The 17,587-nt window shown below is 39.4% G+C and overlaps 1 protein-coding gene across 2 annotated transcripts in view; it reads left to right on the top strand.

Annotated features, from left to right (window-relative positions):
* Window positions 1-1,901: 1,901 nt before the first annotated feature.
* Window positions 1,902-17,587, top strand: part of uggt1 (UDP-glucose glycoprotein glucosyltransferase 1) — a 52,524-nt gene continuing 36,838 nt past the window's right edge. Inside the window, exons 1-14 of one of the 2 annotated variants that reach the window (XM_036596691.1) lie at window positions 1,902-1,966; window positions 3,052-3,184; window positions 4,569-4,648; window positions 4,802-4,932; window positions 5,286-5,398; window positions 6,301-6,475; window positions 6,857-6,953; window positions 7,038-7,116; window positions 7,209-7,309; window positions 10,859-10,958; window positions 11,660-11,720; window positions 13,740-13,831; window positions 14,409-14,559; window positions 15,469-15,588. In XM_036596691.1, coding sequence (XP_036452584.1) covers window positions 1,924-1,966; window positions 3,052-3,184; window positions 4,569-4,648; window positions 4,802-4,932; window positions 5,286-5,398; window positions 6,301-6,475; window positions 6,857-6,953; window positions 7,038-7,116; window positions 7,209-7,309; window positions 10,859-10,958; window positions 11,660-11,720; window positions 13,740-13,831; window positions 14,409-14,559; window positions 15,469-15,588 — 1,476 coding nt within the window. In that variant the 5' untranslated portion in view covers window positions 1,902-1,923. Of the gene's footprint in view, window positions 1,967-2,754; window positions 2,939-3,051; window positions 3,185-4,568; window positions 4,649-4,801; window positions 4,933-5,285; window positions 5,399-6,300; window positions 6,476-6,856; window positions 6,954-7,037; window positions 7,117-7,208; window positions 7,310-10,858; window positions 10,959-11,659; window positions 11,721-13,739; window positions 13,832-14,408; window positions 14,560-15,468; window positions 15,589-17,587 lie in introns of those variants that run through there. The other variant, XM_036596692.1, reaches the window with a different exon arrangement.

Below are 17,587 nucleotides of genomic sequence, written 5' to 3'. Positions count from 1 at the left end.
TTGCTCTGCAGTGATTCCTCCCTCTGTTTTAGGACGTTTCCTAGTATCCCAGTCTTGGTTTGAGTCCAGAAAAAGACATGCGGTTTGAATTTATCAAGTGACGGAAGTAGTAGTGAGTATTTTGCCAACTGAGACTCTATGGTACTGTATGGTGTTGCCATATGGCAACAGTGACTTTCTTTGCCTGAACACAAGTAATTTTTTTATTTTCCTTTGGGGAAACTGAAGGCTTTCCAAGTAGCATGGCATGCCTTCCTGTTGCAGTCCGTACTACAGTTTTCTCACTCACATTGCGTGTTGAGGGCGGCCTCTGAAGCCAACTCCAAATGTGCATACAATATTCATACACAGCAACTTGTGAAGAATGTAAACAGAAACTGCAGGAGGTTAAAATGACTTCATCAATAATAAAACCACTTTAGCTTGAAGGGGTTTTATACAAAACACTAAGATATAATTGAGCCCTTCCAATAAAAAACAAGTATTTACAACTATGTACAACTATTCTACCCTTTTTTGGATTGTCAGTTATGATAACCTTTTACATTAATATATACTTTATGTTTTAATGAAGCCTTTATTTTAAATACATGGCAGCAGACAATGCCACACCATGCTTATGGTATACTAGGCAGCTCCGTGAAGGAGCGCTATTGCAGATCCTTCCTTCCTGCTGCTTTTAGACTGTACTGCTTCCAGTAGAACACCCCCCATTAGGCCTCACACACCTACAGAACATTAACAATGAATTCATCACCATACCCATGTGAAATATAAACAAACCTCACGTGCAATAATTATACATATCCTTATAGTGTACAGATTATTTTGCTTTTTATTATTTATAATGTTTATATTGTTCATTTTTGTGAAGGATAGAGTTTTTTATCTTTAGTTATTTTTTATTTTTATATATATTCTATATACGGTAATAAGTAACAAACTGTACCCTTGTTAAGAAATTACCATGGTTAATATGTTGTTTGTTAATTCTCTTCTTGTTACTCTTTCTTGAGTGCCTTGCTGTCCCTTTGCTGCTGCAGCACTGTAAAATCCCCTGTGGTGGGACTAATAAAGGATTATCTTACCTTACATGATTTTTACAAAAAATGTCATGTAAATAGTTTTTCATGGCAAGGGCTCATTTGTTGCCATATGGCAACAGTATGCAACAATGGAACTTCAATCTACATTCCAAGTTGACGGTATTATCAACAACAATAACATAATAATAATAACAATAAAACTTTTACACATACTTTGCTGTTCTGCATTTATGCTTGGATGATGAAAGCTGATGCACGGCAGACTGCTGTTCCCATATGGCAACAAAATGGAAAATTTGTTTATATTTTGTAATTTTGTAATTGTTTTATTCTATATACTTACAGTATTTTCAATATGAATTATAATTAATGCTTAATTTGTGTGTATTTCATAATTCATAACATTAAAAAAGTTTTTGTATATATATTTATTTGTTTTTTTATCCTGACTGATTCAGTAGGTGAAAATTCATAAACTCCAGATTTGATCTGAACATTCAAAACATTATTTTTTTCATATGTTTTGTTTTTTTCCCTCAGAATTGTACACCCTAATCTGCCTGCATTCATTTCTGAATCTACTATATTTTTTTTAATTCACCAAAACACATCAGTAAAACTGCTACTGTCGCTCTTATTCTTTACATTGAGCCAACATGGACGTTCCCATTGAGCAGCCCGGTCAACTGCCTTTATAAATGCTATGACTAAGTTGACCCTCTGCCTTCTCAGGAATTGACCGAATAAAGCATATTTTACCATTTTCCCTTTACATTAATCACCTCTACAGCCATATAGACGTTGTTTGCCATGTGTAGTTGGATTTTTCTGACCGGCACAGCGGTCTGTCAGGGATTGTCGCTGTGAAGGACCAAACATGGCTCTTCACGGAGTGAGCTGTGAAGCCGGTGGTGGTGGAGGTAGGAAAAATAAGGTTGCTGGTTGTTAGTCATGTGTTTGAGTGGGGTATTTTGCCTATTTCACTCAATTTGACTGAAACCTGTCGCAGGTTTGTCCTGTTTTGAAGCAGTAATGAGCGGCTAGGGAGCGTTAGCTTAGGTCAGCTTCCTATTCGCCCGCTTCATGATCGAATTGTCCCGTTCCACCTTAAATGGAGCAGCAGTTACGTTCTGGCGCCTCAACCTGAGGCGCCAGAACGTAACTGCTGCTCCATTTAAGGTGGAACGGGCGAATTCGACTAGGAAGCCGACTTCAGCCTCGTCCAGAACTTACTGTCTGCAGCCTCCTCCTTTCTTCTTTCTCTCTATCCCAGAAGAAAGCAGAGAAATGTCTGGAAGAAATGAATTTAACAGTCAAATCGGTGATGAGGGGTGAGTGTTTACTCACCAGTAAACAAGTAAACAGTAAACAGCGTTTTGCTGTGTTTTAGCTAGTGAACGTTAGCCGGGCCGTAGCCGGACTCCACTTTTTCACCTGCCTTTAGAAAAGCACCGCCACGAAGACGTTAAAGATGTCGTATATGTGTCTTTTTCACTTTTCTGAACACATTTTCGATTCTTAAACCCGACATTAAGGTCGAAATCTTCGACTTCTGTCCGGCTCTATTTGAATGAACCGAAGCTGCTAAGCTAACTCCGGCTGAGCCGGATGTGCCGCTCGAGCTCACAGCTCATTGGATACCGGCTGCGCGGACGGCCACGCTGAGGCTTCTGATTGGCTGCAGCTCTCAGCCGAAGTGGTGCCGGCGAAAGCGAAAGTGCCAGCGATGTCGAGGAGTTGTTGACGGTGTTTGACGAGCTTAATCTTATATACAGTATCAGATCAGATCAGTTATATTGTGCGTTCAGAATCTTCTCCAGACTGAAGTTTATATGCAGAAAACCAAAAATCTTTAGTAGTGTTTACTGTTAAAGTCATTTAAACCGAACTGGGTCTGTATTTTTTTTTTAAAAAACTATCTGTGAACATCATCACTGTTTTGAAACTTCTTAATCATTCATTTGATTCCACGTATGTTGTGCTAAACGTGTTTTCTCTGCTGTAGGCGTTAAGATGTGGATGCTGTGCGCATCTCTGGTGGTCCTGCACTTTGTGGCCTCTGCTGACGGGAGCTCAAAAGCTGTGACCACAACGCTGACCACCAAATGGCCCTCCACACCTCTCCTGCTGGAAGCCAGGTAGGCAGTAGTAGAGTAGAGGCACGATACTAGTTTATCTTTTACAATACCGATATTGATCCACTACCTCTTCTTTAAAACTGCTAAGCTTTAAAATGAGCTGTTTTTAATGGAAGCACTTCGCTTCACTGGATTGGATCAGATTCATTATTTTCCCCTCCTATATGATACAACATGTTGTGCGTGTATCAGCCCGATACCCTTTGATACCAATATGCTGTCTCTATTTGTTAGTGTGATGGTTTTAACACTATTTAAAGGCCATGTTTACACCGATCACCTCCTTGTATCTACACTCATTGTCCATTTTATCAGCTCCACTTACTATATATGTGCACTTTAGTTGTGCAGTTACAGACTGTAGTCCATCTGTTTCTCTGCATACTTTGTTAGCAGGTATTATTTGGGTGGTGGGTCACTCATTGTCCACTCTATTAGACACTCCTACCTTGTTGGTCCATCTTGTAGATGTAAAGTCAGTGAGGATCTGGTGCACAGTTTGTGTTGGTCATCCTCTAGTCCTTCATCAGTGGTCACAGGACGCTGTTGGCTGGATGTTTTTGGTTGGTGGACTATTCTCAGTCCAGCAGCAACACTGAGATGTTTAAAAACTCCAGCAGCACTGCTGTGTCTGATCCACTCTGACCAGTGCAAAACACACTAACACACCACCACATCAGTATTACAGTATTACCACCCAAATAGTACCTGCTCTGTGGTGGTCCTGTGGGGGTCCTGACCATTGAAGAACAGGGTAACAAAGTATACAGAGAAACAGATGGACTACAGTCTGTAATTGTAGAACTACAAAGTGCACCTATCTGGTAAGTGGAGCTGATAAAATGGACAATGAGTGTAGAAACAAGGAGGTGATTTTAATCATAATGTCATGGCTGATTGGTGTATAAGGCTACATGAAACCTTCATAAGCCCTTCATAAGGCAGCCAGCCTAAACCTACAAAAGCAAGTATGAAGTCTGATTCTTTTGTCAGCTGTCATAAAGAGTGCTTTAGTCAATTCTAATGTCAAGTTGATTGTATACAATGTTGTTGACATAAGGTAGAGCTTGGCGTACACTTATTTGATGTACTTGATGGTAAGATTACATAGATGTTATGCAGCCTTATGAGCCCTGCATTTGGATAAAGTGTAAACACATAATGTTGCTGTCTCCTCATTAAGGTTGTTCTGGAATATTTGACTAATTATAGCAAGAGAGCCAGGGAATTTTCTTCTGTCACAGGCAAGATTAGTACTATAATACATGTGAAGGTTATTGGAGCAATATTAGTCATAAATGTTGATCTTTGAAAGCTAAGATTGTCAGAAGAAGTCATTTTGCCGTCATGCATAAGTCCTGATGATTAATTCTTTGTTTACCAGTGAATTCCTCGCTGAGGAGAGCCAAGATAAATTCTGGGACTTTGTGGAGGCTAACCAGGACATCACAAACGAGCATGATGGTAATGCCCTACCACCACAGCGTCATATTCCTGCTTTCAGTTTCTCTGTCTAGACTACAGCCACGCTAGTAGATCACAATATACATCTTTCGTGAAGATTGAGAGTGCAAAACCAGCAGAAAAAAAGCTTGCTTGATGTTTTGTTTCCTTCAGACACTGACTTGTCCTACTATGAGCTGATCCTGAAGAGAGCAGGCCAGCTCCTGAGTCCTCTGCAGCTAAGGATGCTCAAATTTGCCCTGTCGCTGCGCTCCTACTCGTCCACCGTCCACTCTTTCCAGCAGGTCAGAGCCCAGAACAGTAATGTATCTAGCAGTAAAAGTTAGTAGAGCCCACTTGGCATGTTTAAGTTAACCAAATGCTAACAATATTTTACTATTTTTTTTATTAGTTATTAGCAGTGCTCTAATTTCTGGTTGAAATGCTCTCTAAGACACACTGTGTGCTGGTGTTTACTGTGTTAAGGTCTACATATGCCTTTAGTCCTTGCTGGCTTGGAACTTATGAGTTGTAACATGTCAGTAGTTGTCATGATCTGCCAAAGAAGACCATTGAATAGCAAACCGCAGTTGGAGGAAACCTTCTCCTGCTATGTAATTACACTGCATTTAACTTTGTTGTTTCTCATGCTACATAGATTGCATCCAATGAGCCTCCTCCGCCTTGGTGCCAGGCTTTCTTCAGCGTTCATGGGGAAAAATCATGTGACCCAGAGAGTCTGAAGACCCTGATTGACACAGCGTCAGAACGGTAAATGCAAAAGCCTGTTCACCAGCATAAGTGTTACGTTACGGTTTTAAATTTCCGTAAGTACACAAAGTTCTTTGCTATAGTCAACTGCACACATACCCTTTTCTGTGGGAATTTAACAGTGATTAAATGGGAAGGCTTAGGAACCAAAATTGTTGAAGGGCTCAGGTCTGAACAGAAGCTGATACATTACTAGGAAAGTAGTGTAAAGTAATGTAAGTGACACAGCATCGCCGTAAAAACACGGGAAAGCTGTGTGTTTCTGTCTGGGGGAAAAAAAAAAACGTATTTTGCATATAAGTATTTAAATTAAGTATGCCAGTAACATACTGGATTTTGAGTGTGATGTCCTTTTTTTTATTATTTAAAAATTCTTATTATTTATTTTATCAACTTTTACTTTTACTGCCTAGGCATTGTTTTACATTTTCCATTTCTTTTATTTGTTTTATTATCAGCATTTTCATTATTTTTCCCCATTTGGATCGTTATTTATTATGTTGCAGCTTCATTGGTTTATTCAGACTTGGTTTGTTTTTTTACCTCCAATTATGCCATTATTATTTATTATATGTTTTTTAACATTTGATATGCTTTTACAGTTAATTTGATACAGTCTAATTTGTATCAGTCCCTTCTTTATGTATAGCTCGGTTATATTGTAAATGATGGTCACCCTCATTGTGCTCCAAGTTTAAATAAAGGTTGATTCATTAAATGATGGTGTCTTAGATAGCTTGATAACTTCTATGTTAGCTCATTTTCTAACCACAGCTGCATACAAATCACCCCATTGCTGCTGACCACACCAGTTATCTACATTATCTACAGTGTGCCCCACTACGTAAAAATTTCTCACAGTCGTCTAATTGTTACTTATCCTTTCTCCCCTGTTCTTACAGGCCAAAACCGTTCCTGTTCAAAGGCGATCACAAGTTTCCTTCAGCCAATACAGGGGCTCCTGTTGTTATTCTGTATGCTGAGATGGGCACCAAAGAGTTTGCCAGCTTCCATCAGCTTATGCTCTCCAAAGCAAACAAAGGGCTGGTTAACTACGTCCTGCGACATTACCTTCCAGTAAGAATAGAACATTTACTCTAGTCCCAAAGACATAAACATGATTTCTCTGAATCACATGAAATCATACCAATGTAATGTACCAATTTGAATGAAATCATTGATTCAGTTGAACAGCATTTATCTGCAAATATTAAATGTGTGTGATTTGATATACATTCAGTGGAACTTGTAGATGCCCTTGGGTGACACAGCCTATAGTGTGAACCATCACACCAGTACTGCTCTCAGAGCAGCTTAAAGGGACCTATAACTGCTTTGCTTGACTAGAATTTAGCCCTTCTGGGAGTGGTTTTGACTATTTTTCAGTGGTAGCTGAGAGATGTTGATTTTGGTTGTGTCTGTATGCTAGAAGCCTTTCATCATCTCTGTTTCCATCAGCATCCTAGTAACAGTAAAGTGTTCCTGTCCGGCTATGGGGTTGAGCTGGCCATCAAAAACCAGGAGTACAAGGCCAAAGATGACACACAAGTTCAAGGTTCGATAACACGACCAAATGAGCTCAGTATGATTTTTGGCTCTCAAAAACAGTGTCAGTTCAGAGTCTCCCTATAACCTGTAGGTGCTGATGTCAACGCTACCGTGATTGGTGAGAACGACCCAGTGGATGAAGTCCAGGGTTTCCTGTTTGGGAAGCTCAAGTGAGTTTGTGCAGTTCAGAAGTGATGGTGTTACAGATGGATTATTGTATGTAAGTGAATTAGCTGAAATGTCTGCTTGCTTTCTATCCCAGAACTATCTACCCTGAGCTGAAGGAACAGCTGAAGGAGCTGCGGAAGCATCTAGTCGAAAGCACCAATGAGATGGCCCCGCTCAAAGTCTGGCAGATGCAGGGTGAGTATGCTTGGATGCGTATCTGACAAACAGACAGGAAAATATCGCTGTTGTTGGAAGAAAGCCTTGTATCTCCATTATTGATGTTTTTTCATTTTTCTGACATAATATGAAAATTGTTGCCCTTTACGTTGTCTGTAAATTTCGTGATGAACGGACTAAAAGAAATGACCCAAAATGACTTGGAAGAAATGTCTGGTTCCATTGACTTACATTAAAAGTACGGTAGGTTTTTTCCTTCTCCTGTAAAGTTATCATTTTGGAGAGTTTTCTTCTGACAACAGCGATTCTCCATCAATCTGCATGTATGAACTGTATGTCCAAAAGTATCCAGACAGCCTCCCTCACTGAAGTATTCAGGTCACACAAAAGATGGTTCTTCAAGGGTGCTTTAGTAAGAAAAACGGTACTATATAGAATTATGAACACTCAAATAACTCGCGTGATTAAAGAGTTCTTTGCATCATGCAATGGTTCTTCAGATTGATGGAGAATGTGCTGTAGATGGTTCTGTGTAGAACCCTTTTGGAAAGGGTTTCATAAAGCACCAAAAAGTGTTCCTCAGTTGTTACAGGCTTGACATTGTGACAATAGCAGAACCCATTTGGGTGCTATATCGAACCCTTTCCAAGAAGTCTATAGAGCCATCTACAGCACATTCAACGATCAGTCTGAAGAACCATTTCATGATGCAAAGGGTTCTTTGAGGACTCATGGTTCTGTACAGTACCATTTTCCTTAGTAAAGCACTCTTGAAGAACCAGTGTACTTTAAGAAGAATACATTGCTTGCACAATCATTCAGTTGCACATACACAGAAAGCCGCACATGAGCCTAAGGACACCGTGTCTAATGTTAAACGTAGAACAGAGGGGCATAAAGCCCCCAGCATTAGGCTGTGAAGCAGTGGAACTGCATTCTCTGGAGGCATGGAGCTCCATCCAGTACCTGTGGGATGACCATGACCTCACCTGGCCGCATACTTCTTTAAACAAAAACTACGCAGTGGTTTGGGTTCGTATGGTGTGGTTTGCACGGCTTGCGGAACGGCGTGTTGTTTGTTCCGAGTTTGCCCAACTAGATTCACACTAAAATCATTTGCTAAATGGTTTGAATGAATAAATCTAAAGAAGAACTTTGAATTTCGGCAAGCTAGGAAAGTATGTTCTGCTAAAGTCTTGCACACTATGTGGCGAGTTCCTTTCTTTACTAGGATACCTTTAGGATATTCAAACAATGCTGTAACATTAATGCTGTACCAAGGGACACATGAGCTGATTCCTCTGTCCATGTTAACTGTGCCTACACCTCAACTCTATTCCCTTGCCTTTTATTAGCTATGTCTCTGTTGGCCTACTGTGTACAGATCACATCACCTGAAGCTCATTAGAGCTCTGTTTGGAGGAAATCATTGGAGACTTCATCCACACCTTCTGACTGTTGGAAATATGCGTACATATTGTCTCAGTCGTTGTTAAATACCACACAGCTGGAAAACCTGATGCTTAGTCTTAAATGAAATTTTACTGTCAGGGAGGATTCTCCATTAAATTTCTTTGTTTAGACTTAGAACTTCTAGCTTGTACTTTTACTTGTTTTGTGTAGTTCCGACTGTACGGGTAAGTGAATGGATGATCAGTTAACCACAGGGAAGTAAAACGGCACAAAAACAAATTTCGGCATACGCTAATGTAGGGCTGAGGGTGTCCCTTTTTAGATGGAACTAACTATGGTCTGCAAAAACTGACTGCTGATGAAGAGCTTGTGCATGAACAGATGGGCCATAGTCTCTAACTGTACACCAGCAAAGTGGAGCTTCTAGGTTGGGGTTTCTAATAAAGTGGCCGCTAAATGGATGTAATAGATATCAAAGCCAAAGCTGTTCCTAATCAGAGATGCTACGTGCAGTTCGGATTACACTGGCTGACTCTTTGTAGACGTGAACAATTTGGGGAAAACTGTAATTTGTTTGATGAATATCGTGCCTGTAATTTAAATTGTGATTATTTTCTATAAATTAAAGTCCTTTTTTTCACAAGGAAGACCAGAACATGCTAGTTTTCAGGCACTTACTTGAAGCTGTAGCACTGGGCTGCCAAGTTGGTGAGGTTGTATAAGGACTGAACAATTACTTGTTTTTATATGGGAATTGCAATTAGAAAGAGTGCAGTTTTAAATCCAAGAGCTGCAATTATACTCTGCCTTTTTTCAATATGGTGGGTAAAGTTAGTCTAATAACTTGGAGTTTAAGAACTGACAAGCAAAAAAATGGATGTGCTGGGCATTATGAAAGGACAAGGCCTTAATTTATAGAAAATAATCTAATTTAAATCACAGTATTTGCCAGAAAAATCGCAATTAGATGTTTTCCCCAAGTTCTTTGATCCTTCGCTGTAGAGGTTTGGATCATGAATTTGATGACTTGAGACTCGACAAAATCAAAAAGGACTTGTGACTCAAATTTGACTTAAACACCAGTGACTCGGACTTCGACTTGGACTTGAGCCTCATGACTCAGAAAGACTCTACACAGTTACTTTTCATGTGAATGGATTCGTCTCCTGACGTAAATTTGATGTACAGCAATGTCATCAAATGTCTTTTACTGTGTTTATGCTTGGTTTATTTTATTTTGGAAGACAAGTGAAGCTTTAGAGTTCAGGTTTGCCTTTATAAGCTAGAAACAAGTGAAGCATCAGTAGCACTAATAAGCCCAGCTCAGCGCTTACACTCCACTCATACTTACCAGAAACTTACTAGGAGAAACTCACCAAGTGAACTGACCGTTTTCCTCTCCGTGGTAAAACAAAAGAAACAAAGCTCTCACTGTTTGACTGATTTTAACAGCATCTGCAGTTTAAAACAAGCGCAACATTCACCACAAGGCTGAAGTTGACTTTGTATTCACCAGTTTGATGTTCAGATTTGCTGTTCCACCTGAAACCGAATTTGCATAAGAAGCCAACTATATTACGGTTACCATTGTTTTTGGCATCTAGTGTTGAAGTGACCTTAAATTAGCAGAAGAATGCATAATGACTTGTTCAGAACTTGAAGATTAGGACTTGGGACTTGACCTCAGAGTGGCCTGTATTGACTTGGGACTCAACTTGAGACGTGCCTCTAATGACTCAGGACTTGAATCAGGACTCTACTGTCTTGACTTGGGACTTGAATGTCAAGACTCGAGACTTACTTGTTACATGCAGCTCGTGACTTGTTCCCACCTCTGCTAGGTTGTGTTATGTACACAGCACATGATTGCTTTTCAGTGGTGTAACTACAGACAATTCAGAAGCTCCAGGTTATTTGGTTAATTTTCCTCAATTAAAACGTGAGACAAAGCTGTTGGAAATCTAGGCTATAGTTAACATTGCTGCTATTGCAATTTAAAAATGCAGTATTTGCTCATTTTTTGCTCAGAATAATCTATTCTACTTGTTTGGACAATCTATTGAGCTAAATTTAGATCCCGTGGACAGTTTCACTCTTTCAGGTTGTGATTTTGATATAAAAATGATTAAGCCCTAATTCTGTTTCTCTCTTTAGATCTGAGCTTCCAGACAGCAGCCCGTATCCTGGCAGCCCCCTCTGTAGATGCCCTCAACGTTATGAGGGATTTGAGTCAGAACTTTCCCACCAAAGCCAGGTACGCACACTTCCCACAATCACCAGGAGCGACATTTTTCAAAAGAGATCTGTTTGGTATTGGTGCTAAATGATCAGTATGGTGTCACTGGACCTAACTTATGGTTTATAGGCTCCAGAAACATGGAAAGAGTCTTCATAAAATGTGTAGCGCTTTATATGTTTTAAAAATACCGTGCTTAGTGCTGCGTACATTTCAAGTGCATATTTATCTGCTCTAAAATCAGAAAATGAGTGCTTGAACTTTTCATGTATTAATTAGAGCCTTATGTTGTATTTACTTTACTCCAGTATTTGAGAAGTTTTAGAACAAAATGACACGCAGCCTGATTTATGTCTGGTGCTTGTGGCATAATTGTTAAAAGGTTGATTTAATTAACGCTTTGGAAAATAGTACCCAGCAGCAGTTGTGAACAAAGATTGCACTGGTGTATTGGGAGCTAGAGAGGTTTAAAAGAATGCTTTCAAAGAATACTTTACATGTTATCCACAGTAAAGCAGTCCTTGTGAAGTACTGAATGATGAAATTTGTATTTAGTAGTGTCTGTCAGTTTGCTGCAAATATTGGCCGATACACGTTAAATGGGAAAAGCTTCCATTTATTAGTTGCATAATTCACCTAGAGTTTATGTGGAAATGGAAGATAATAAAAGAACCAACATTAATGTTATTCATTGTATCTAATTAAATTTTGCTTTTCAGGTCCATAACCAAAACGGTGGTGAACTCGGAGATCCGTAAGGAGATCGAAGAGAACCAGAAGGTAGAGTGTTTTTTTGTTTTTTTTTCACCTCTCCGCCATCGTTTTCTATGCTTTTAAGCCATTCTGCTAGTCTGTTCTCCAGAGCTGGAGTTCTAACTGAGTGCCATATTAGCAATGACTAAGCCCTTATGAGTCCCAGCGGTGCTGCTGCGCTGTGCTGCAAGGCTACGATAATAGCCGTGAAAAAGGGCCTCAGTCAAACCTTTGTTTACGCCACATAACTCACACAGAGAGAAACCGTTAAGACTCAAGTTTTTTTTTCCCCTTTTCATCTTCCTGCAAATTGTAAGCAGCGTCTGCAGTGAAAGGGGACCCGCGTCTTCAAACAGCGGCTTCGGTTGTGCGTGCTAATGAAATGAGTGATGACTCTTTTGCGCTTCTTCACCAGCAGCCCTTCCATTCCGGTTTTATTTTCGAATGCTTGGATGTACTTCGTGTTTGTCCTTGATCCAGAAGGGAGAAGAGAATAAATTAAGCAATTACGCTTTTCCTGATTCGTCCGAGGCCTCCGTCATTGTGCTCCTCGTTAAAGTCTTATTGATCCAGAGTCATTTCTTGGTTGCTTTAATGAAACCTTTGGTGCATCTGTTTCCCATCCCTCAGTGTAATTGCACACACTGAGACATGACAAACAGACATCTCTCAAAGGAAGCACACGTGTTTACAGGCTAGCGAGCATGAGTGGGAGGGGTAAACATGAATATGTATGCGAGCACAGCCTTAGCCCCCTAAAGACGCCATCTTTTTATGGATGTGGTTTGTTTTTGCTTCCACATTACATATGAAGTGAATGTAACTTTGGGGATTTAGGAAAATAAATTGGGCTTTTTAGTGTTATATACACAATTTCCCCCTTCCTCCAAATATAGTCGATCAACCAAGGTGGAGTCTGAAGTTTGCGTCTGAAGTTTGCTTCTGTAGGTTTGCTCTGGAACTACCAGGCTAATGTAGCTAACAAGTAATGAAGACGTAGATCCCAACAATTAGTAATGGGCAAAAAGTTTATACCATATTATAATAAAAATTTGTGGCAGCTTCAGTAAATATCACAGTGTACTCTGATCAGCCACTTCATTAAGTACACCTTCTTGTATCTACACTCCACTGTCCACTTTATCAGCTCCACTTACTATATAGGTGCACTTTGTAGTTTTAGTGTGACCATTGATGAATCACTAAAGGACCACCAACACAAACTGTGCAGCAGATGAGCTACTGTCTCTGTTGACACCCTAAACAAGGTAGGAGTGTCTAATAGAGTGGACAGTGAGTGGACACAGTGTTTAAAAACTCCAGCAGCACTGCTGTGTCTGATCCACTCGTACCACAACAGCACAACACACACTAACACACCACCACCACGTCAGTGTTACTGCAGCGCGAGAATGATCCACCACCCAAATACTACCTGCTCTGTGGTGGTCCTGTGGGGGTCCTGACCACGGAAGAACAGGGTAACAAAGTATGTAGAGGAACAGATGGACTACAGTCTGTAATTGTAGAACTACAATGTGCTCCTACATGGTCAGTGGTGCTGATGAAACGGATGAAGACTGTAGAAACGAGGTTTATTGAGTGAAGTGGCCAGTCAGTGCATATATTTTATGAAATAAAACAATTTTAGATATTTAAGTAAACTGAAAATATCTAAATACATAAGGTTAACAGTAGCTTATTGTTCTGTCGTCATGTTTTAAAAATGAACCTAAAATATTTTTAATGTACAGAATAGTAAAAACAGTTCAGTTTCAGGAACATCCCTGATTCAGGCGTGCAACTAAACAGGATAACGTTAGCATGGTTTGCCCTGTTTGCAAATCGCATTATCTGCACTATTTTGTGGCGTACTGCTAATGACTATGACACAACTCTCATACCTGAGAAGGAATTTCAACCACTGTTAGAGTACTTTGCATTTCACGGCATTGCTGTGTTTTGCCATAACCAGGCAGAGAGTGATTTGCTATTGGACTGTTGTGATTTTATACGTTAATCCATATACTGTTTTCTTTGCTGTAGTATTTTAAGGGGTCATTGGGCCTGCAGCCGGGAGACTCGGCTCTCTTCATTAACGGACTCCACATTGACCTGGATGTGCAGGACATCTTCAGGTGGGAAGCGTTTATATGTACATACCCATTTAAATAGTAACATACATATCCAGACATATTTTGGTGTCATATACAAAAATATCTGACTGTGCATGAAAAACAAGCAAGTCCCATTAACTTCTATTGTAAGTTAAGGATGCATTTTCGTTCTTCTGTAAAGTTACTATTTGGAGATGCAGTAATTGTTACCCATATCGGATTAAGGAACATAACAATATAGATACTGAAAAATTTTGATCATTAGCATTGTTTTTATTGTAAAAGACTAACAAGTATGCTACAAATATATCACACCTACTGTAAGCTATTAAAACATGTTACTTCAAATACAAAAACAATTTCACCCACCAAACTTACAAACTTAATTGCACTTACAAATTCCACGAATACAGTGAGAAGTAGAGAAGATGACTGAGTGAAAGACTTATTATGCCATGTTTTAATACCATAGCAAACACCTGCGTGACGTGGCAATTCATGAACTGTTCCATATGCAAAAAGACATAGTAATACACTAGATTCATAAGCATGCTGCAGAAGTGTGAGTGTTTCTCTCTAATTGGGCGTTGTGTTGTAGTGTGTTTGACGTGCTGAGGAACGAGGCGCGTGTTATGGAGGGCTTGCGCAGCCTGCTTATCGACTCGCCCTTCATTCACGACATCCTCAAACTCAACGTGCAGCCGGCCGACTCGGACTACGCCGTAGACATCCGCAGCCCCTCCATCTACGTAAGTATGCAAACTGTCTTTTGTTACCTCCAATTAAAATAATGCTAATAATGTTGGGCCAGATCATTTGGTAAATATTAACAAACAATGGTGATTTTCTTGTTTTACAAATTATGTATGTTATATGTAAACTATCTGCAACACTTTTACAGCCGGGAATCTAAAGTGAAAGCAGTTCAGTTTATATAAATACAAACATTTAAACATAAATTACCAACATTTTACTCTAGAATAGGCGATATTAGCCCATAATAACCTTAACAAACACTCATATGCACTAGAGAAGACAATATTAGTCCATAAACAATGTCAGTAAACACGCTTGTCCATCCTGCCTTGACGCCTCCATTTGTGACCATAGACCAGAGCACCTTTAAAGATTTTTTTTTTTTTATTTGGCCAAAAACAAACACCCCAAACAAAATATGAAGAATAAGATGAGCCAAAGACAAACCGAAATCTGAGAGCTACTCATACCAAGAACAAGAATAGCAACCACCTGGGAAAAGGAGGGTAACAAACTCCACATACTGTACTGTTAATATATTAATTAACGATGAATAACTGTAAACGCTATATTAGTTGAGAATTAGTCAATTATGTATTACATATATATATATATATATATATATATATATATATATATATATATAATGGCTGATGGATACATTTTACAACTACTGTTATTATTATTATTAAGTGTTATCCTTATATTTATGTTTATTTGCATTTGTATATAATATATATACGTTATGATGATATATATATGTGTTTACAAACAGGAACACTCTTACTGTGCATATAAATGGTTTATATGATGTGCCACAGACTTTTATACAGAACTGTATGTATGTATGTAAACGCAGATCCATACATATTTACACCATATCATGTTCTTTCTTTCTCCAGTGGATAAACAATCTGGAGACCGATGGCAGGTACGTCTCCTGGCCCTCCAATGTGCAGGAACTGTTGCGGCCCACCTTCCCAGGGGTCATCAGACAGATCCGCAAGAACTTCCACAACCTGGTGAGCACTGCGTCAATTTTCTGAATCCTCTGCGCAAATTCACACCGCGGTGGGGGCCGTTTCGAAAATTACATTGTCTTTACTGACATGTGAGAAATGAGTGCTTCATTGCTTCCACTCTGCATCAGTCGAGCTGTTGGCGGGATGATGTCGAGTGCCTCTGAAAAAGAACGTGTGTAGAAGTGCTAAAGACAAACAGTTGGCTGCGCGAGAGTGACAAATTGGCTATCTGTCCCAATATATCTGTGAGCGATGAGTCATCAGAGAAGATTGAAGCAGCTAATTCTCTGACTCTTGAGCAGTTGAGCCAGAAGGGATTTCGTCATCTGATTAGATTTGCCTTTTCCGCTAATGTCTTCCTCTGTCGCCCACTGCTATGGTAATAATTCACAAAGTTTCCTGTCACGCTTTAGTCTCACATCCAGATTTAGACTTCAGATGAAGCGTAGTAAGTAGGACTGCACAGTATATCGGCAGGAGAAGTGATATTTATCGATAAATAGGTAAATGTATTTATTACCAGTCCTATATTAGGATTACAGGCCTGATATTGTATTGTTAGCATCTTTGGGCTGGCAGTTTCAATACTGGGCTGTTGATAATAACAGTTTTGTCTGTTTATTGATGAATAATACATGTGCTGCTGATATATTATGCACTCTTATCCTGTGTGCACACTGACGACGTAATTGGCCCAACAGCAGGAAGTCATTCATTTTGATGTGAAGAAGTTCAGCTGTGCTCAGTCCAAATGATGCAAACGAGCAGTGACACAGTGCAGCGATAACCAATCGGAAAACATGTTATTACATCCTGTGGAGAACACTGCCGCTGAATATTTGTTGATGTTGTAATGATGACCATAACTATGAAGCCTTAGTATAGCTTCATTGTGAACTGGGCTTACATTATAGGCCAAGTTAACTATTTTGTTTAATGTATATTGAAAAACATATATAATCCACTTTCCGAGACAGTTGCAGGTCACTCGTGATCGTGTTAACCTTCCTGTTATGTTCAACTGTAAGGAACAGCAGCAATGTTCCTGGGTCAAATTGACCCGATGCATGTTCAACTATCCATAAGTAGTTCATATCTACGAATTAAACAGTATCTTTGGCTCAATTAATATCAATTTAATAGTGTTTTTGAATTTTTCACCCATTATAGATTGGGGTTTACTTGTAATAGTTCACTTGTTTTTCATTAAAAATAACTTTTTTTCTGTACATTGTCAAAGTAGACATTGGTTTTATTTATTCCTCTTTAGACTTTTTCAGCATTTTTGATATTTTCTGTCATGGGGCATTGAGTAATACAAGCATCTGTTCTGCGTCAAACTCACCCTTTCAATTCAAATCACACTAAATGAGCCGTAAGACCAGCAGAAAAGCTTACATGCTCCAAAAATTATTAAAAATATTTCTCCTGTATTTTAAAACTTTGAAACGGATCAGATTGACCTGCAAACTAACAGGAAGGCTAACACTGTGAGCGAAACGATTTAGCCTGCTGAGCATTTGTGCTTGGCTTGGGGTAGAAATTAAAAGAAAAAAACGCTAAGAAGCCAAATATTATGAATTTATTATCTTAATTTTGATATCCACTTTCAGTTCTTTTTAGTTAATTAACTAAAGTTAAGTTAGGTGACATTAGTTAATAATTATAGGCTATGCTGGGTAAGTATGTTACCGGCTCCCATGCTTTTAAAAATGTCAGTCAAACTCTGCCTGCTCTTGCTTCGGAAAGCCACCAGTGTCAAGTGGATGCTTTCATTGTCAGCAGTGCACCTGGAGGATTACTAACTGCGCTTCGTCCGGAGTCTTAATCTGGGGTGAGTTTCCTGAAAGTGTTGGTGAACAACTACCTTAGTTAAATGATAGAGAGACTATCATTTTGAACACTCTCTCTCCACAGTTACCATGTTGGTTGCTCAGTAATGCTTTTGGGAAACACCGTCCTGGATGCAAGACTAAAGGAGTAACTGCATAATTGAGAA

The sequence above is a fragment of the Colossoma macropomum genome, unplaced genomic scaffold (assembly GCF_904425465.1).
Source record: "Colossoma macropomum unplaced genomic scaffold, Colossoma_macropomum, whole genome shotgun sequence".
Classification (NCBI taxonomy): domain Eukaryota; kingdom Metazoa; phylum Chordata; class Actinopteri; order Characiformes; family Serrasalmidae; genus Colossoma; species Colossoma macropomum.
The sequence above is the reverse complement of the archived record's forward strand: the minus strand, read 5'-3'. Positions and strand labels throughout refer to the sequence as shown.